Source organism: Copadichromis virginalis, linkage group LG11 (genome assembly GCF_057382275.1).
Source record: "Copadichromis virginalis isolate Kocher_CV1m ecotype Utaka linkage group LG11, C_Virginalis_male_GT1.1, whole genome shotgun sequence".
Taxonomy (NCBI): domain Eukaryota; kingdom Metazoa; phylum Chordata; class Actinopteri; order Cichliformes; family Cichlidae; genus Copadichromis; species Copadichromis virginalis.
In genome coordinates this window covers 34109800-34132072 of record NC_140628.1, presented here as the reverse complement: position 1 = coordinate 34132072, position 22273 = coordinate 34109800, and the positions used below count along the sequence as shown (strand labels likewise).

At 37.9% G+C, this 22273-nt stretch overlaps 2 protein-coding genes across 2 annotated transcripts; both read right to left on the bottom strand.

The window, feature by feature from the left end:
* Nucleotides 1-438: 438 nt before the first annotated feature.
* LOC146699175 (uncharacterized) lies at nt 439-7308 on the bottom strand. The gene is made up of 5 exons (XM_085472150.1): nt 3603-7308; nt 2716-3001; nt 2198-2352; nt 1494-1776; nt 439-1270 (listed from the first exon to the last, which is right to left on the bottom strand). The coding sequence occupies exons 1-5, from the start codon at nt 3664-3666 to the stop codon at nt 1120-1122; spliced, it is 939 nt and encodes a 312-aa protein (XP_085328276.1). The 5' UTR covers nt 3667-7308; the 3' UTR covers nt 439-1119.
* Nucleotides 7309-10097: 2789 nt separating this feature from the next.
* LOC146699174 (uncharacterized) lies at nt 10098-20770 on the bottom strand. The gene is made up of 5 exons (XM_085472149.1): nt 20152-20770; nt 19416-19570; nt 16999-17281; nt 16446-16576; nt 10098-10376 (listed from the first exon to the last, which is right to left on the bottom strand). Exons 1-5 carry the CDS (start codon nt 20469-20471, stop codon nt 10309-10311), a joined length of 957 nt encoding a protein of 318 aa, XP_085328275.1. The 5' UTR covers nt 20472-20770; the 3' UTR covers nt 10098-10308.
* Between the last annotated feature and the right edge of the window lie 1503 nt (nt 20771-22273).

Sequence of the window (22273 nt, the reverse complement as noted above, 5' to 3'; positions counted from 1 at the left end):
TTGCACTGTGTATTGTTTGTTTCTCAGTTTGTATTTGCCAGCAAATAAAAGCTGCCACCTTTAAGTTAAATTCACTGTCTCCGAGTCCTGTGTTTTGGTCCAACCACTGCCCCTCCAAACAGCTTACCTTGATTGCTTTCTTCCATTTGAGCAATATCTCTAAAATTAAATAACCTGTCTCAGAGGGATGTTGAAAAACTAGTTCATGCATTTATTACTTCTAGGCTGGACTACTGTAATTCATTATTATCAAATTTAGAAATGCGTTCCTATATGTTCAAAATTAAATACGTGTACAGCTCGGGTCGAGCCATTTAGAGACAAAGAGAGGGGAGGCTGAGGGAGCAGCCAAAAGCTGAAGAAGAGAGTGGTACCACAGCACAATCTCTAAAAGCTTTAATACTCAATAATATACAATAAAAATAAAAACAGCCACGGAATGAGAGATTATATTTAATTCATTTTCATAAGCTAATATTTATATTCAGTTGTTTAAAAAAAAGTTCAGGATTAGTAATGTACAGTTTCAGTTTAGTCAAAATCAACAACTCAGCAACAGCTGTAAAAAGCAAAGCAACAAACAATCAAAAGCAACAAAAAAATAGAGTACTAAAAATGAAAAAGTTTAGAGAAGTTTTACAAACCTTGTATTTAAAATATTACAGCCATTATAAGTTAAATAAAATATACAATATACGGTACCGGGGGCGTGGGGCTTAAGTGGTTAAGAATCTATTGCAGTTTTAACACAGCTTGTCTTCTGTTGACCCCAGTTTTAAAGCAAGAAAATAACTGAACTTCAGTCTCACTTGGTTGTTATTTTGATTTGCTTATTGTTGTGATTGTATAAAAAAAGTACTGTCCAGCATCATTGCTTTTATCGACTCCATTATCAGGGGTCGCAAAATAAATGACTCCAAATAATTTTGTTAAATAATGTTTTTCAGCTTGTTTTAAAATTCTTCTGCTTCACAGTGGTCAAAAATGTATTCATGCAGAATAAATGTTGCCCAAACTATATTACTAGTCTTTAGAATAATGAAAGTCTGCTAAATTTAAAATTTTAAACATCAATCTGCACAAGTCAGCCTCAGCTAAACAGTTTCAACATCCTCACATCTAATCCAGCCTGGAGCCATACACCTCCACCTCACATAGGGACAGATGCTCGCTTCTTCCTGGGATGATAATGTTGACATAGCGACCGTCCATCCCATTACACTTAAAGGTTTCAGTGAAGCCCAGAGGGATGCTTGAGATCACAGTACACCTTTCAGAAGAGAAAATGTTTTGTTGTTGAATAATAAAAAATAAAAATAAAAAACACTGATAATTGAAGATACTACATTACCAAATACTTTATCGATGTAAGTTAACGCAAAGTAATATTTGCAGAGTTTGAAACTTAGTATAAATGTGCTTTACCGAACAAATACTGAAGCAGACATGCTTGAGTCAGAAACATCAGAATTTATTTATTAACTGTAAACTACCTGGGATTGTTGTTGCCATTGTTGTCAAGAGAATCTCCGATTCGAATTTCAGCTCCATTGAGTCGTTCAGGGAAACCATCTCCGCGGTTGGTTACATTAACAGAAAACACTTTATGGGTTTTGCCCAGGTCCAGTCGCCACCAGGGATTTAACTCCTTGTTTGTACAAGTGCATGAAGCTTGGTTCCATAGGTTGGCACGATTGCCATCTATGGCATTATAGGCCATGCCTGGTAAATATAGTGAAGACTGTGTGGCTTTTCCTTGGATTGCTAGGTTCTCTCCTGTACAATGACACAGTTGCAAAGATCAGTAATGATGCGTGATTATTGCTTTTGCAGAATAAAGGAACTCCAGTCTGAATATGTTTTGAATCCTAACTATTTTCACATTGTTACATTTTAACAAGGTGTGCCTGATGTTTGTTGTTTCAGTGGCTCACCAATGCAAAACTTTAACCAGTTGTAGTGATGAGCAGTGGAGGTTGTATTGCTTGTATATTAGTAACAGATAATATCTATAACAAATTTGAAATCTCTAACAAATCTCTATTGTGAAACTGTTTTTCAGCGAGTCTTATTGTACAAATTCACTGAGCAAAAATAGATTCCTCTATATTAAATGGATGTAATGGTCTCAGCAATTATGATTCAAATTCTGACCTGTAATTGCACATAGAAATTGAAGTGTCAGTATGATACTCACCAGTTGGGGCTCGATAACCATAGACTTCCACTTCACAAAGTTGGAGGATCCTGTTTGCCCCTGGTAATACCACAGTTACATAACGTCCCTCCACAAGTCTGGTAAAAGTAATTGTTAAAGACCTGCCTGCTGGGATGTGAGAAATTACTGCAACCCTAAAACAAAGATAAGAAGTGAATTCATTTTTAATTTATTTTAAATATTTGTACTTACAAACAAATTAACATCCATTCACTGATCAGTTTTCCTAAGTACTTATCCAGTTATAGTCATGGATTTAGGTGAAGCCTAAATTATCACTTTAATGACAAGCTAACAGCACCACAACAACCATTTATTTCTATGTCACATTTAGAACCACCAGTTAACAATCATGTTGAAGGGCACCTGCTCAACAGACTTCTTAATGTGAGGCAACAGTGCTTTTAGTTAAGTTTATGTCTTCAAATAAGGTCAATGAATTGTTTATGTGTCTGGCAGCATTTTAATTTAGAGTTTTGAGTAATACATTTACTTACACTGGATTTCCAGCACCATTATCTTGTAACGAGTTGCCGATATGAATCTCTGCACCATTAAGCCTTTCTGGACAGCAGTCTCCTCTGTTGGTTATGATCACAGAGGTGACAATGTAGGAATCCAGCAGGTCCACTCTCCACCAGGGGTTGGTCTGCTGATCAGTGTGGATGCATGATCCAGCCCAATAGTGAGACTCACGATTTCCATCAATGGCATTGCTGGCATCTGCGAGCTCAAGATTCAGTTCATTTGACTGGGTAGCTTTTCCACGTAAAGCCACGTTTGCTGCAGATAAGACAGTAGAAATATGATTTAAGATTCATAATGAGAAATGCTTTTATATAATTAAATTTGCATTATAAACCCAGATTTCTTATTTCACATGCCAAATAAAGGACTTTCTTTCTTGAACAGCTTGAACAATTTTAGAATACAATGACATTTTGCCACTTTTGAGATTAATGTTAGCAAGCTTTTCATCTGGGAATTATAGACCAATATAACTGTAATATATAATTATTTTAGCTATTGAAATATTGGTAACACAGAGGGGCCGATGGCGCGATATGGCAGCCTCGCTTCTGTCAGTCTGCCACAGGGCAGCTGTAGCTACAACTGTAGCTTGCCTCCACCAGTGTGTGTAAATGCGAGAGTGAATGAATAATGGCATTGTAAAGCGCTTTGGGTGCCTTGAAAAGCGCTATATAAAATCCAATTTATTATTATCATTATTATTTACGTTTCCGTTATACTGCTTTAATTACTTTACCTTTAACTGATGATAAGTGTGTTGGCCCTTGTCAATATGCCATCTTTTATGCTTAACTAATTTTCCATTAAAAGGTTTTACAACACAAATAGTTTTATGTATCCAGATCATACTTACGATAGGTGCGTGCTGAGCACATCCCCAGGAAAAGCAGCAAAAGCAGACCTGAACTGTTTTTCATTGTTCACGCTGACAAGAGAATTAGTAACATAATTACATTGAGGAAATGTTGAATTCCCATCCCAAACTTAAAATAAATTTGTTCCATAAGTCAGAAACCTAAAGGAAATCTAAACAAAAATAACTCTTTAATCAAGTGCTGACACAAAAACATTGACTAACATCTTTAACTCTGTATTATACAATATTCAATGAAAACCACATACCTTGCAAAGTAATCAGAATGAGATGAGGAGCCACTGTTAAGGAGCATTACTTATATTCATATCCTACCATGACACATGACGTTTATTACTCAACCTCTTACACAGATAGATAAGGTTAGGTACTGGCAGCCTCTGATGTTTTTGTAAAACTCAATTCTTAAATATGGCCGTCATTAAGATTTATTGATTCAAACACCAAAGCAAAAGGAAAAACATAACACGTCATTGAAAAATATAAGTTGAGTTTATCTCGAGTTTTCCGCTCCCCACTCACTTTTCCTGTTCAACTCCATTCTCCCCATTCCTCTGTGGAATATGAGGGTTTTCATTAACTGTAATAACATGCCCTAGTTTGCAAGGTTTTTACTCTAAATGAATTCCACTGAATAAACACGGACTCTGTCCAAATCTACAAACTTTGTGTGTTACAGTTTGGTCATAAAGTGCTGTTATCAGCTCACATGTGATTTACACAGTCAGACTCTTTGACTGGGACACGTGCCACAACAGTGACAGGATATGCCAGAGTAAAATCTTGTCTTGGAATTCTAACAAGCTACTGTATTTACCAGTAAACTCTTAAAAAGGTTGTGTTAAAACATTACAGAAAAAAGCGTTGGACACATTTAACTCATTATGTGTGAATTTTGACACAATGTCAACAAGAAAGACAAAAATTACACACATTTTGTAAAAAATGCACACAAAATGCGTTGTCCCTGAGCTGATGCAGCACATGTGTTAAGATGTGTTGTATTTAACACATTTGTTCTATGGGTGTAAATAAATAAGACTAATAGACTAATAGAGAGTAAAAACTATAGATTTCCTTACACCCAAAATACAAGGTCACATGTATTCAAGTCAATTTAGTTAATTTTAGTTTAATTCAATGAAATTCAGTTTTATTTATATAGTACCAAATCACAGTAACAATCACCTCAAGGCACGTAATATTGTAAGGTAAAGTCCCTACAATAATTTAGAGAAAACTGGTGTCTCCATACACAAGGTGTGCAGGTCTATACATGGTATATGATATCTATGGATAGTCTCTCTGTGTGAAACAAGAATCTAATTTGTGGTATGGCTGCAAGATGTGACTGCCGAGGTTACAAAAATAACTCAGTACACTTGTAATGCTTAAAAAACAATAACAAAGCATTTCAGTTCAGACTTGCTGCTGGATGCCAATGTTATTACATTTTTAGATATTTTATTTTGAAATATTTGACTCCAGTTATAAAATACATTTTTGCTCATTTATATAATACATATTTTTATATAGCATACATGCTGCCACTATGCATACAAAAGCAACAAATAACCCCCTAAACCGTGTGTTTGGAACTTATTACACCATTCAATAAAAAAGTCATTTCTCGTAAACTCGTAAAAGAAGGAGATGAGAAGTCGTTGTTTATGTGTGCATCCTGTCACAACACATGCTGTTTATTTGTTGACATACCTCAGAATTCTTTATCTTTTCCCTTGTATTTAGATAAGACTCATTTCATGTATCAAGCGTGGGTGAGATCAGGGATTGCTGGGAAATGTACTTTTATTATTTTATGGTCACATCAGCTATAAAACGTGAAGAGAAGCAGCCATAAAGATAACTGAGTACAACCAAAACATAAGAAAAGAAACAAAAAATGCAGTATGGAAAAAAAAAGTGCAATACAACAAAATACCCTGTTGTATTTTATTTTAATATGATGTGTTGGGCCATGTAAAAATCTGCTTGCTACACAAATTAGTCCTAAACACCCTAAATAAGGACAGACATGTACTATCTTCAGCACCCATTGACCTGGAGCTGTGTAGACAAAAGATTTTGGAAATTATTGGAGTACAATAAATGTATTTGTCCTCATGAGTCCAGAGTGTGGTCTAAATACAAAGGTGGTTTGGTGTAGCCTGAATAAAAACTAGAGAAATAATACCACTGTCTGAATTAATTGTCGAGGTCCTGGGTCGGTGACCCAGTGTTTTGGTTTATGTATTATTATTGATCTTTGTTTTTATCTGGGGTTTGACTGCTATTGTAATGGTTTCTGTTTTGTATTTCTAGTTCTTAGGTTTTGGTCCCCGTACTCCATGTCCCCTGTGTAGTTTCAAGTCCATGTCCTTGAGCCAGTTGTATTTCCTGTTTTACTTTGAAGGTCCGTGTCTCAGGTGATGTATTCTGTTTTGCTTCCCTGTTGTCTTATCTAATTAGGTTCAGCTGTATCTCCCTCCTGTGTGCCATTTCCTCATTATCTTGTGTGTATAGTTAGTGTGTGGTTATCTCTGTTTTTCGTCGGAGCATTTGTGTATCGTTCTGTGTATCATGCCTGGTCATCCTGTTCATCTTCCCCAGTGTCTCTCCAGCTACGTTTTCATATTTCAGGTTGTTTAGTTTTATGTTTCTATTTTCATGTTTAGCTGTCCCCAGTTTAGATTTTTGTTAGGGGTTTTGTGTTAATTGTTTCAGCAACAATAAAGGCTCAATCTCAGTTTGAAACACTTTCTCCTGCATAATTGTCCATGCCTGGGTCCACACCTCTCAATGTCCACCAAACCGTGACATTAATAGGCTGCTGAGGGCATAAACAAATCTCATGTCCAGTACATATTTTTCTACTGTATATAGGTAGTGACTACATATCTTGAACTGAACAAAGTATTTGAAAGAGCTCATGCCACTAATGGATTTCAATGTGACTTTGGTCGATTGATCAAAAATTGGATCAAAACAAATAAATTCACCAACATCCACGTTATCTAAATATGCTATTAGATAACAAAATATTTATGTTGTTAAATTAGTAATATCATATTTCTTTTTTTTTTTTTGGTAGTTGGAAATGTCTCTTTTATGTTCACTAATGTTAATCACATCTACTCTGTTTGTCTGTAGGTTGTTTTTTGTTTGTTTGGTCTTTTAAGTTTGTTAGTATATTACAGTGTAGAGTCCAAAACAAACTTCCTTACTGGTAAAAAGAAGGTAGAGGAAAATATATCTTATCTTTCTCTAGTGCTGGTGTCTTTCTCTGCCAACAGGACAAGTGCTTCCACGTGAGGTAAAACAGTTCAACATACAATAAAGTCTTTTGCTTTCATTTTTTAAATGCATAAAGGCAGGTTGTATATTTTATTTCTGCTATAAAAGATTAAAATAAGGAAGGTCAGATAGCCAAAAGGTTATTTTATTATCTTACAAGCTCTGATTGACTTATCTTGTGTCAAGGTAGTTTAGTGCATGCTGAGAGGATGTTTAGCAACAACAGAAGTGCCAATCACAAGCAATGCTGGAGATAATCACTGCAAAAAGCACATGCTTTTCACCAGCTAGTGCATATTGCCTAGCTGCATCTATTTTCCCACCGATCAACAAAAGTTCAGACATCAAACAGAGAAGCACAATGTAGGGTTAGGGTTAGGATTGGGGAGGGGGGGGGGGGGGGGGGTTCGCACTTCTCACTCACAGATGTTCAAATTGGCTTTTTACTTTTAAAGGTTTTGAATTACATTTACTCAGTACACAAATATATTCATACAGTGGGAGCCAATGTCCAAGTAAATACCAAGATATAGCAGTAAAATTAGTTAGCAGTAACATTTAGACACAGCTTTTGGTTTGGGTACTTTAATGGGGCTCTTTAGATCCTGCTGTGAGCAGAAACAATTTCAGTTATCAAATGCCACTGCCATTGTAGAGGCTCAGATAAAATACTGCATATTGAATAACAAACCAAACAAAGTAGTTCTTGCATCATGAGCAGCTTGCCACCTGAAATATTTTTTCTCCATATTCATATTCCTTGCACACCAGTTTGCTTATATCTGCCAGACTTTGTGGTAACACAATAGCTGAAGGCAGTTACTCATTAGCTATTCAGTTTGATTATTATGACATAAACATAGCAATTTGAAATAAACGAGAAAAAGTAGGTTAATTGGTAATTATAAATTGTCTTGAGTGAGTGTGAAGGGTTTTCCTTTGATTCAATGTGGACCTGCACTCTTGTTCTGTGACAGCTTAGATAGCCTCCAGCTTCCCCAAGACCCTAAAACTGATAAGTGGTTACGAAAATGGAGTTTATGGATAGACTTAAATTGTTTATTATATGCTAAATTACAAAAAAAAAAAAAAAATTACTGCAACAGGAAACAATGACCCCCATTTCTTCAATAAAGCTTTTTTTCGCAGTGTGATATGTAGGCCAATATAGAAGGCACTTTTAACAATTCAATGCAACAAAGATAAAAAAGTACAAGATGCAGTCCAGAATATCATATAATTAGCAGCTAATCCAATGTGTTAAATTTAACTCTTCTTTTTTTTTTTGTCTATATATTGCATTTTTTCTCTATATAAATTACATGAATGACAAGTGGCTTATTCTAGACTCCGTAGTAAAATACTGTGATCAGAGACATTGCAAAATTTGTGATCTTTCAGGTTCTGGGCTTCCCAATAATTGACCCAAAGTCATTAAATTCTTTAGTGTCCTAGATGTTTGTTTATTTTTAGTGAAACCTAAAAAAATAAACAGTGTAATGTATATTATTTAAATCAATGTTGATAAAGTCAACAAATTGCACTAGCTGTATCATTGTTTATAATCTTATTGTCAGACCCATTTTCAAATTGCCTTTTTAATCCAATTTTTTGTCTATAAATCCCATAAGTGTAAAAAGACAGAGGATCTAAACACCAAACACAGCAGCACATTGTCACCACAGGATGGCACCATCTTCACTGTCACGCATCATATATTTTGACTAGACAATATAGCTCATCTGCAGATTCCATAATAATAGCTGAGTCATTTTGCTCTACTATAATAATGCACAGTATTTTCCTGTTCATAGTCTAACTTTGGCTTTCAGAAAGTCCCATTTACATTCAACTGCCAACCAACTATGTTCATACAAGAACAGAAATCTGTCCAACTAACTGATGAGTGTTTTGCGGGTACTTATAAAATTAGGGATACCTTTTTTATATCTTTAAAAGCCCAAGACAAACTTTCACAGCTTGCATAGGGGTAGCTGTAGCTCATGAGAAAGAGCTGGTCATCTACTGAGCGGAAGGTTCGTGGTTCCCCCAGTGTGCATGCCAAATATCCTTGGGCAAGATACTAATCCCAAGTTGCCTTCTGATGCATCCATCAGAGTATGAATGCGTGTGAATGTTAGATAGAATGCACTTAAATCCTAGAAGAAAGTGTTTCTGTGAATGGTGTGAATGCAGCATGTTGTATAAAGTGCTTTGAGTACTCTGGAAGAGTAGAAAGGAGCTATATAACAATCAGTCCATAGTTACACTGGTTGTTTTTTATATAAACAATCACACTAAAACCTTACCATCTATTCTGATGATTGTTATTGTTTGTTATTGTTTTTGAGATGTTAACATGTGTTTTTGTTTCCATCCATCCACCTTCTTCTGCTTTTCCGGCGCCAGCAGCCCAAGCAGAGAAGCCCAGACTTCCTTCTCCACAGCCACCTCCTCCAGCTTGTCCAGGGGAACATTAAGGCGTTCCCAGGCCACCTGAGAGATATAATCTCTCCAGCGTGTCCTGGGTCTGCCTCGGGTCCTCGTCCCGGTGGGACATGCCCGGAACACCTCACCTAGGAGATGCCCAGGGGGCATCCTTGTCGGATGCCCGAACCACCTCAGCTGGCTCCTTTAGATGTGAAGGAGCAGCAGCTCTACTCTGAGCCTTGCCCTATCTCTAAGGGAGAGGCCAGCCACCCTTCGGAGGAAGCCCATTTCCACTGCTTGTATCTGTGATCTCATTCTTTTGGTCACTACCCACAGCTCGTGACCATAGGTGAGGGTAGGGACGTAGATCGATCGGTAAATTGAGTGCTTTGCTTTTACACTCAGCTCTCTCTTCACTACAATGGACTGGTACAGTGTCCGCTATCCGTCTATCAATCTCCCACTCTCATCTCCCGTCACTCGTGAACAAGACCCCGAGATACTTAAACTCCTCCACTTGGGGCAAAAACTCGTCCCTGACCCGGAGTGGGCAATTCACCCTTTTCCGGCTGAGGACCATGGCCTCAGATTTGGAGGTACTGATTCTCATTCCCACCGCTTCACACTCAGCTGTGAACCATTCCAGAGCGAGCTGGAGGTCATCACTCGATGTAGCCAGCAGAACCAGTTTGTTTGTTCATTTGTTTTTGTTAGTGACATAAGCTTTACATCTAATCCAGGACAGAGCCATACACTTTCAATTCAATTCAATTTTATTTATATAGCGCAAAATCACAACAACAGTCGTCTGAAGGCACTTTATATCGTAAGGTAGACCCTACAATAATACATACAGAGAAAAAACCCAACAATCATATGACCCCCTATGGGCAAGCACTGTGGCGACAGTGGGAAGGAAAAACTCCCTTTTAACAGGAAGAAACCTCCAGCAGAACCAGGCTCAGGGAGGGGCGGGGCCATCTGCTGCGAGCGGTTGGGGTGAGAGAAGGAAAACAGGATAAAGACATGCTGTGGAAGAGATACAGAGAATAATAACAAGTGTGATTCAGCAGAGAGGTCTATAAACACATGTTTAGTGAGAAAGGTGACTAAAAAAGAAATACTCAATGCATCATGGGAATCCCCCAGCAGTCTACACCTATTGCAGCATAACTAAGGGAGAATTCAGCGTCACCTGGTCCAGCCCTAACTATATGCTTTAGCAAAAATAGAATAGAATTCAACTTTATTGTCATTGCACATGTCACAAGTACAAGGCAACGAAATGCACTTTGCATCCATCCAGAAGTGCGTTAGCTATGATATAGATATATTACAAAATATATAAAAGGAATATAAAAGGAATCTTTTAAGCCTAGTCTTAAAAGTAGAGATAGTGTCTGTCTCCCGAATCCAAACAGGAAGTTGGTTCCACAGAAGAGGGGCCTGAAAACTGAAGGCTCTCCCTCCCATTCTATTTTTAAATACTCTAGGAACAACAAGTAAAGCCTGCAGTGCAAGAGCGAAGTGCTCTAATGGGGTGATATGGTACTATAAGGTCAAGTTACGATGGTGCCTGATTATTTAAGACCTTGTATGTGAGGAGCAGGATTTTGAATTCAATTCTGGATTTAACAGGAAGCCAATGAAGGGAAGCCAATGCAGGAGAAATATGCTCTCTCTTTCTAGTCCCTTTCACCTCACACAAAGTCAGGTATTCATGTCTTCCAGGGACGACTGTTAACATAGCGACCATCCATTTCATGTCTCCTATTACTCTGGAATTCTTGGACTGGAAGTGTTGGGAAGGTTACTTTTAAAACGTATTCCACTACAGATTACAGAATACATCCCCCAAAATGTAGTTTGTAACTTATTCTGTTGAGTTACTCAATGTGAGTTGCTTGTTTCTTGTGTGACTGCAGAATGCCTCTCACAGATGTCGTTACGATTCCCATCTATGGCATTATAAGCGATGCCAAATTCATAGAGCACAAACTGCAAAACAACAAATGTATAAAAATAATTACACCTCGATGTTTGTCAGTAATCACAATTAGGTTACTACATTCAGTAAAATGTTTAAATTTCATTTATTTATAGAAAAGCAATTGACAGCAGCAGCTGCTTTACAGTATGGAACGCCAGGACTGCCATAATGAATTAATTAAATACACCATTAAATAATTAATTAAATGTGGCAATGATTAATTAAAATAGGAAATAATTAAATAAATACTTTTGACAAATTTAATTAATCATTTTGGCACAGTTGACTCCTTCAGGTCTCACCATGAAATAATTTTATCTGTCAACCTCACCCATCAAACCCAGTGGGCGGGGTTAACGCTGATCGAGTCAAAACAATTGCTTTGGCCTGGTGGCCGTTGTTTTTAGAAGGCGTTACTGCACGCCAACAACCAGCATGTGGAAACTAACAGAACTGAAATTTTAAAAACCCTGTTTGTGTGCCACCAAATACCATTTTAATATTTTTTAGCCAAGAATGTAGTGGTTTAATCTTCAGCTATCTGGTCAGTTTGTCAAGGTAGAGCCTCTTTGCAAAAGTGCTTCGATGATTTCGGAGATGTCTGCCCAGCCCAGTCTCACGGCAAAGCGTGGGATAGACCCGCTCGCTTCGCAAGCAATCGAGCTGTTATTACAACCGACAAAGCGCAGGCCCCGGTACACAGCTGTAATAACCCCCAGTGTACACTGACTTCATTTACTGAGGTTATATTTATCGGGTTTTTATTTCCTGATGTTCTTATGTGTCATACATGTTTCAGTCGCCAATTCTGAATTATAACTAACATTAAAAATATGTTTAAGGAGGAGAGAGAGCAAATAAATTCGATTAACAGCTGATCTTTGGGTTTTTGTTCAGTAATAGGCGTGGCCTGTGTATAAATGCATAAAAGAAATAACGTTGGTGTTTCCGTCATGTAGTAACTGCTGACTTTAACTGTACAAAGGTTGTTCGACACTATGACACACATACAGACTTCATGATGTTCGACTAATATTTTTATTGTGAATATTAATCATGAGGGTAAACGGCCCTGTACACCACGGAGCGAGGTCAGCATATCCACGATATCTTCAGCTCTCTAAGTTAACACAGAGTTTCCCAGCTGACCACTCTAATGGTCATCTACGAGTAATTCACGGGTCATATCAATATGATTTTACAGAAAATCATCCTTATTACTGCCAACTATTCCAGAGACATGAAAATCTACAGCATAAAGAACACAAAAATATAGCAGTCTAACACAACACTGTAACAGAGATGAACGCTCAGTTTGTCTCAGATCAAAGTGGAATGAATGTGATTGGTTGAACAGGTGTTGTGATCTGTGTTATCTGCATTTTCATCAGCAGCAGATTAGAATAACAGTTATACATTTAATAAATCACCAAATTAATACACGCAAGAAACAATCAAACCTATGCTGACAATTTGAGTTTGTATTCCCTCAGCTGCAGACTCGCTGCTGTTTAAATGTTGGAGAGCAAAGATTAGATATAAAACGTCAAACATAGACTAAGGCAGGGGTAGGCAACCTTTCTGATGATGAGTGCCATTTAAATTTTCCTCAGAAGCCAGTGTGCCATATGAGTGCATTAGCAATAAATTTAATAACGCTCTATATTAACAGTTACACACTATATAGAACCACTTTATAGAATTATATTTGTTCGCAGATGTTGGCAGCTATCAGCGAATAGTTATCAGCTATTTTGAAACAAAAAAAAGACACTTTTTCATCCATAACAGCAAATGAGCCGTACAACAGAAAATACAAATGCTATTTATGGTCTCCTCACAACAATGATAAGTAAAAAAAACTGGGCCAATATGGCATATTTGTTAATACAGAGACCAACAGGTCTCCGAGTGTCCAGCATTCAGACGGCTACCTGAGGACACTCTTCATGTGAGAGAAAATCTGCTCACACAGACATGTAGAGCCAAATACTGTCAATAAGGCCTCTGCAATGTTCTGAAGACAGTTAAGCTTGTCAGGTAGTGATGTCCAGCATGTGAAAATGCAGCTCCATGAACACGCACAGCTGTGGATTCCAGCTGCTTCGATGTCGCATTAACTGGCATTAAGACAAATCTAGCTGCTCATTAAAGATTTCTGGTTTGATCAGAAAATAACACATTGGTCCATACACCTGAAAGTCTCAAAAATGCATTGTGAATTCTGTCTCGTGTATTTCCATGGTCCTGATGCTGTGCTGAGCGGACAGATCCTGAAGCTTTTGAAGTGTCAGAATGTGGAAAGCTAACAACGTCCCTCTCACCAGTAGGCTAAGTTATTTTTAGCCAATTACAAGTTGAATCTGGTAGTTGGGGTTGTTAGCTAAGATACCGTCATTAAGAAGAGGCACAACTAATGTGTCTATGCGAGCTGATATGCAATGTACATCGCTGGCCCGGCCATTTATTTTTTAATGCACCTTCTCAGATTAATTCACTGCATGTCGTGCCCAGGAATGGACTGGGACAAAAAAAACAGCCCGGGCATTTTGACTAGAGACCGGCCCACCAGGTATTAAAGCCATTAAGCCTTTGAATGAAAACAGACGCTGTTGTGACAGTGATGTACGCTGTCTTGTTGGTATATGTATGATTTCTATACATTTTATGTCAGATAAAAACTTTGGTTGTAAGCTTCAGATAATTATTTAATAACAGCCAGACATTTTAAATGAGAATAAGAAAGTATTTCTTTGTGCCCCCCTTTCCCTGTTAATGCCCTACCTGGCCCCCCTGGCAAAACTTTGCTAGACCCGCCCCTGCACAGTTACCAGCTGTCAGCTACTTAGAAAAGGATCCTGGTGTTACTTGTCTCTCAGAAACAGTTCATAACTTCCCTTCAACTCATTCATGTCACCTAAAAGGTAAACCTGTTTCTCCATCACCTGTTCAGCTCTGATGATTCAGTAAGGACATCTCCTGGTCTCATCTTCATGTTTCCCTCTCACCAGATAACCAAACCGACATCATGACCAGCAGCTTTTACGGCTGTGGCTCCAGCAAACATCAGCTGATACTAGAAATTAATATTAAATAAATTCTAACAACAACAACGTGCTGCTGTTGTTTAGTGCAACATCCGGCGGTTTCCTCTTTCTGGCGCAAAGTGGGCGATAAACAAACAAGAGAGAAAAACCGATCAGCTGATCATTGATCAGTTTCATGATTGAAGTAGCAACAGGAGAGGGAGGAGGAGAGAATGAGAGAAGAAGCAGCAGCTGTGCAGCAAAGACAGAATAACTCCAGCTTTGTGTCTTTTTTTCATTCTAGCTGAAGTACGGGACAAACTGTGTTCCTTTTCAGCTCAATACGAAACGCATAATATTTTCTCTGAATGCGGGAGGATTCCGTCTTTTTACGGGAGGGTTGGCAACTCTACTAACTAACCTTAAAGTTCGCTACAACAATGCTGATGAAAACTCCGTCATGCTAGCTAGTACACAGTATGAGTTATTATAACTGACTGTAAAAAGTCAGCATAACGAAAATAAACTAAACTTGGTTTATATCTGACCCAGATAGACTGCAGGTCATAACTTCTTACCTGAAGTTCAGTTCACCTGACACTCGGACCGGCAGCCGCCTCGGGGCTCTCCTCCTCCTGTCTCCCCTGCTGGCCTCCACCACTTGCTAATGTTACTGAATCTGTGGAAGCTCCGCAATAGCCACCACCAAACAACTGAGTTATTTTTACACATCTCCCAGCATCTGGCCAATCCACCACTTTTCAGTGTTTATACCGTTATGGAAAAACAAAAAACAAAAAAAGATCGGCCCATAAAAACGAAAAATCACATCGGCCCACCGGTGGCCAGTCCAGCTATGACCAGGCGGAAAGAGACGATGTTCGGTGAAAACGAGAATCTGTGAATGCAACACGGAGAGTGGAATATGTGAACAAACCGGTTAACGTAAACCCCCCCCCCCCTCAAAAAAACAAAACAAAAACAAAACAAAAAGAAAAACAGTTAAGCTGGATCACCGGGGCTGTGAGCTCGGTACACTCTGCATGCTGACTGTTAGCAGAGCTAGTGACATCTCTGAAAACATCTGAGCACTTTTGCAAACATGTTCTATGTTGACAACCTGACCAGACGTGAAGATTATGCCACTACATTCGCGGCTAAAACACTGTTAAAAGTGTAGTTGGTGACAAAAAAACGGGGTATTTTAAAACTTTACACCAGCACCACCATTGCTGCCTGTGATTTGAAATACATTCTGGGATACCTGGCTGCCCCAAGTCCACACAAGCAATCGATTATCTAGGATCGACCTGTCTTGACTTAACTTTGCACAGCAACCAATCAAATGTTAGAGAAGCTGCAGTGGCACCGTTAACCCCGCCCACTTAGTTTGATGGGTGAGGCTGACAGATAAAATGATTTCAAGGCCGGACATGAAGGGGACAAAAAGTGCCAAAACGAATTAAATAAATAAATCATTAAATAATTAATTAAAACTGTCAATAATTATTTAAATGTGTTATTAATTAATTAAATATGTCAATAATGAATTAAATGTGTCAATAATTAATCAAATGTGTCAATAATTAACTAATTAAATGTGTTGCAAACATTTATCTAATTAATTATTGCCACGTTTAATTAATTATTACCACATTTAATTAATTATTTAATGGTGTATTTAATTAATTCATTATGGCAGTCCTGGCGTTCCATATTACGGTGCTTTAGATTGTAAGGTAAAAACCATGATAAAGAGAAAACTTCAAACAAAAAAACTTTTACGTTCTTACAATATAAATATTATATTGTACGAACGTGATAATTATGTATATTGTAATAACGTGATATTATGTTGTTCAAACGTGAAAAGTATATTGTTAGAACAATAAAGTTTTCACGTTATAACGTAATATAGCTCTATTTTTCTTTTGGGTGGCAGGTCTATGCTTCCGTACCCTATGAATTTGGGAAAACATTTTCGAGTTACTGTGTATCTAAAACTGCAAGAGAAACCTTGCACAGTTATTCTTCACAAGCTTTACAGCTAATCGAGGACAGAGCCATACACTTCCACCTCACACAGAGTCAGGTATTCATGTCTTCCAGGGATGACTATGTTAACATAGCGGCCATCCATCCCCATCCCGTCACTTGCGTTACAGTGGAACTCTTGAATGGAACCTCCTGGGATGCTTGAGATCACAGCACACCTGGCAGAAGAAGCAGAGATTATTTGGTTAACCCAAGACGTTTACCAGGGCGTTTCACATTGGATTCTTCACTTGGCAGTGTGGAACTGCAAAATTTGACAACCCCAAAGGTGATATTGGGCAAATTAAGTCAGATAAGGTTCTTGCTTTCTATGAGTGGAATCACAGAAATTTTTGTTCATACTCATTTTCTGTTTGGATTTTGGTATTTTCCTTTAAGAGGACTAATATTCTTTACCTCATTTATTTGGACTCCCACATTAACCTGAATATGGTTCACATTTATGATTTGTATTTTATCAACACACTGCTGTACAATAAATTTGCTCTCATCAGTTTTGGAAGATGCAAATGTCCCTATAGTTCCAGTTTGTAATTAATTTAATTTCTATTAAAGTTGCAGTTTTTAGTGTGCATTGTACCTGGGATTATAGTTGCCATTGTTTTCAAGAGAATCTCCGATGCGGATCTCGGCTCCATTTAGTCGTTCTGGGAGAGAATCTATTACATTCAGTACCTTAACAGAAAAAACTTTATGGGTTTTGCGCAGATCGAGTCGCCACCAGGGACTGAAGTCAGGTTTGGTATGAGTGCATGATGCCCCACCCCATATGCCGTTATAATTTCCATCTATGGCATTATAGGCAATACCAATTGTATAGAGTGAGGACTGTGAGGCTTTTCCTTGAAGTGCAAGATTTTCTCCTGCAAAAGAACAAATTCATGAAAAAAAAATTAAACATTGATGTCTTGTCAATAATCATGTTTCGGCGTCAAGAAATGCATTAGATTCAATTACATTTTTCAATTCAGTTTTATCTATAGAGAAACATTTACTTTAAAATTCTTTTTATTATAAGGTAAAAAGTCTAAAATACCCGAGATAAAACCCCAACAATCAGGTGATCCAACATAAGAAAACACTTGTCAACGGTGGGAAAGAAGAACTCTCTCTTCATACAAAGAGACTCTGCACAGAACCAGGCTCAGGGAGGTCATTCCATCTGCCTTCACTGGTTACACCTACCAGCCACCAAGGAGGCATCCAAGTCAGATGCCAAACCACCTTAACTGACTCCTTTTCATGTGGAGGAGTAGCGACTTTACGTTTAGCCCCTCTCAAATGAGCTCCACACTGTATAACTAAGGCTGACCCCAGGTACCCCACAGAGGAAGCTCTTCGTATCTGCAGTTTGATTGTTCTGATCACTACCCAAAGCTCGTGGCCATGGGTGAGGGTTTGGGCATATATTTACCAGTAAATCTAGAGCCTTCCTTTCAAGCTCATCTATGTTTTCATTAGAATCGAAGATTGCAGCTTTCACTTTATTGCTAGAGCCACGCCACTTGTCCAGTTTGGGTCTGGAGTGCACACACAGCTTCCCCTCTAACCTGCCTAACACTTTTCCCAGGATGATTTTAATTCAAATCAGCTTTAATTACATAGCCACAATTCATAATAATAGTAATCACAATATCTCAGTGTGCTTTATATTGTAGAGTAAACCCCCTACAGTATCAGAGAGAGAATCACAGCAGTCATACAAGCCCCTTTGAGCAAGCCTTGGTGAACGTGGGAAGGAAAAAAAACACCCTTTTAACAGGAAGAAACCACTGGCAGAACAAGGCTCAGTGCTGCAAATGGTTGTAATGGAGGACCTTTCATCCAGTCTTGAAAACATATCTGTAGTTTAAGAAACCAATTTGTATCATCTGGTTCCAAACATAAATATAACTGCACAGCAGTGAAAATATATGCTCTGACTTCTGATAACAATCCCTAATTGAACTTTTCTGTGAGCGAAAAACTGTTTACTTGTTTATATGAACAGTTTAGGATAACTATTGAATTGAATCTTTATTATGAACATGTTTAAAAAAAAGTGTAACAACAGAGAAATAAAAAGAGACAAACAAAGCATTACAAAAGGAAAACAAACCAACTACAACTACAAAAAACTTTCATGTTCAAAAAGAAGTAAGCCTAAACTTATTTAATCCCTCCCCCCTTCCCCCTACCTAGTAATCAATAGACTTCTCCTTTTCTTCCTGTTTAAAATTTCAACACATTGTATTCACATATTGTACATATATTGTATTCTAGGAAATATGAAGTTACTTTTGTAAAATGTTTTATTCAGAGTTATCAAATGCTGCAGTGACGTCTAGCAATACACAAGTACAGAGATGAACCCAATCCCAGAGACAATAAAGAGATCATTGGTAACCTTTGCTAGTCCTTTCTATGCTTTGCTGAATTATGAACCTTTTTTTCCCCTTTTTAGGCTGGACAAGAAAACTGGAATAAGTAAAGGCTTCAAAATTAATGATTTAATTACTTCCACCTTAAAAGCCTTTAGCCTCTTAATACAGATTAACTGATCATATTTAAAATCAAAGCACTAATTAATGATGAGAGTTCTTTGTAGGAATGTGGACTAGTAGATATATTGATAGTGTGGATAAAGGCGTTACTGAAGTTAGTTCAGAGAAATCAATAGGAAGCAAGCAGTCTAAATAAATATCAGTAGTTACTTAAATAAAAGAAAAAATATTTCTTTTAATTTATTTTAAATAAAAGAAAATTAATGAAGCAAACTCTTTGTCGTCATGGTTACAGTGATGAACACTAATGATGTGCTGGCTTTGCAGCTTTTTTTAGGAAATAAAGTACTGGGTGTTTTTTTCACGTTTCTATTTGAAATTGTTTAAACTTTATTGCACTTCATATATCTATTGTTAAACTGCTTTAATATCAGCTTGAAACTCTGGATACCGGAGTTTGGCAATATAGCTGCATACCGTGCACATTTACTCATGTAGTAGTTCAAATTCTCACCAGTTGGAGCGTGATATCCGTAGACTTCCACTTCACAGAGTGCGAGGATCCTTTCTGAACCAGGAAGAGTCAAAGTTACATAACGCCCCTCCACACGACCAGCGAAATTCACAGTGTAGGATTTGCCTGCACCAACTTCAGAAATTTTTCCAACCCTAACAAGAAATGTGTGAGAAAATACAATTTACCATGGCAGCAAATATCAGAACATATGATAGTCAGCGTGATCATTTTTAATTAGTTAAATTTGCTGGTAGCTCCAGAGCCACAGACATGGCACAGAGAGGAGATTGGAGTGAGTGAATAGGCCTTTAAGACAGGTGCCTGCTGTACTCTCAGTTTTCATACTGGTATTTCTTTTTTTTCTTTTTTTTTAAACTGTAAGCACTCCATAACTATAGCACAATACTCACAGAGTCATTGGCACTTCTTTCACTTTATTCTTCTTGTGTTGTGCTGACAAAATTGACAAAAACTGTAACTTAATATTCTCTATTTCAATATATAATGGAATGATTTAATATAGGAATCTATTGTAGGGAGTGCCAATAAAAAGAATATGGGCATCTAACAATGTCAGTCCTACAGCAACCTCTCCTGTTGCCGTTCAGGAAAACAGCAATAAACAAACACTGCAAAGGTAAAAATGAGTAAAATGCCAAAACAGGATAACCAGAACAAAAGACAAAGAATCACAGTGTTGTTGGTAATTCCTTATTGCTCTATATTTACTAACTTTGGGTTATTTAAGCCATCATTATTCAAAGAGTTGCCTATGTAGATCTCCAGCCCGTTGAGCTCTTCATGACAGCAGTCTCCTCTGTTGGTGATGGTGATGGAAGTGACAATGTAGGACTCAAGCAAGTCCACTCTCCACCAGGGGTCAGTCTGTTGATCGGTGTGCGAGCATGATCCATGGCGAAGGTCAGAATCACGGTTTCCATCAATTGCAGCGTAGGCAGCCGACAATACCGTACTCATACAGGTTGACTGGGTTGCTTTGCCACGCAGGGCCACATTTTCTGGCAATAGCATAATGCAAATGAAAGATATCATGAAAGGACATGCATTCAAGCAAGCAGCTGAAAATGAGCACCCATCCAAATGTACCTCATTTAGTTACTTCCTCACGTAGCTTGATAACTCTGTTTACAGTAATACAGTGACTGTAGTATATGAACATATTTGGATAGGCATATTTGGTAGAGATGCACAATTATCAGCAAACACAACTGCTGGTTAGTTTTCTTAGTCAGCAAAGTCTACCCATGATTTAAAATGATTACATAGGATGCTGAACTTGGTGAGCCAAAAGAATGGTTCAAAAGAAAGTTCTTACTGTAGAAACTAAAAAACTGACTCCTTCATGTGTTTTTTGGAAGTATTATTGTCTTACATGTTATGTAAGACACTGATGTTGCTGGATGCATTACTTACATAATGCATCCAGCTCTAAACAAAAACTGCAGTAACTGCAAATAACTTAACACATTATACTCTGTTAAGTTTCTGTTATACTTCTTCACTCTCTATCTCTACCTGATGATAAACTCATTGCCTCTTATTAATAATAAGAGGCAATGAGTTTATCATTGTCATTTTCACATCACTATCTTTTACATATAACTAGGGCTGCTCAATTAATCGAATTTTAATCTAAATTACGATCTGGGCTTTCAACGATCATTAAAAATGACTGAGCCGATTATTAGCCCCTCCCTCGTGCTTTACTCTCGCGCTGCTCCGTGTGACAAATCGAGCGCACCTCTCCGCATTTCGAACACGTGTCAGAGCAGCGGTCTCCAACCTTTTTTGCGCCACGGACCGGTTTATGCCCGACAATATTTTCATGGACCGGCCCTTTAAGGTGTCGCGGATAAATACAACAAAATAAAACTAGTACCGGTACCGAAAAAAAAGAAAATTTATTCATAACACACGTGAAAAGACCCAGGAAAACCGAGTAAATGATAAAAAATGATAACAAAATAACGCTAAAAACCGATAAAAACCCTGAAAACTATACATTTCACACCTGAGCCTCAACTCTCGCGGCCCGGTACCAAACGACTCACGGACCGGTACCGGTCCGAGGCCCGGGGGTTGGGGACCGCTGATTAAGAGGACCCGGGGGAAGCTCGGAAAGCTAAGCAGAAGTTATTTGGAGAGGAGAGTGACTGCTGTTGGTTGAAAAGAGAGGTAAAAAAAAACTTCAGTGGTGTGGAAACATTATGGGTTCGCGGAGTCAGACGTGGATCAAGTAGACACAGTGTGTAAACTTTGCTACAGTGTCGTAGCTGCACCACAGAGCAACACTGCAAAGTTCACTCAAAATAGATGTTTACATTTTTCATTTATTTTTTTATATTGCAAACATTTGCACTGTTATCAGTATTTGCACTATTTTACAGAGGTGGGACCAAGTCATTGTTTTGCAAGTCTCAAGTAAGTCTCAAGTCTTTATCCTCAAGTCTCAAGTCAAGTCTCAAGTAATGTCAGGCAAGTCAGAGTCGAGTCTCAAATCACTGGTGTAAAAGTCCGAGTCAAGTCACAAGTCTGAAACTTTGAATTTCAAGTCCTTTCGAGTCTTTAAAAAAAAAAAACAACGAAAAAATAATGTTGCAGTTATATGCTAAATGTAAATATTAGACCATGTAATTTTAAAATCTGTGTTTTTCTCAACACATGACAAAATAGTGAACTTAGAAAATATACACAAATTGTGAAATTGCACCTCTTTAAAATGCAGCTCAATTAAACCTAGCTCCAAGAATAATTTCTGAGATAAGCTGCATGTTATTCTTGGATGCGGTTGCAGGACCGGCTTTAAAATCGCATGACAAAAATATCATACATAT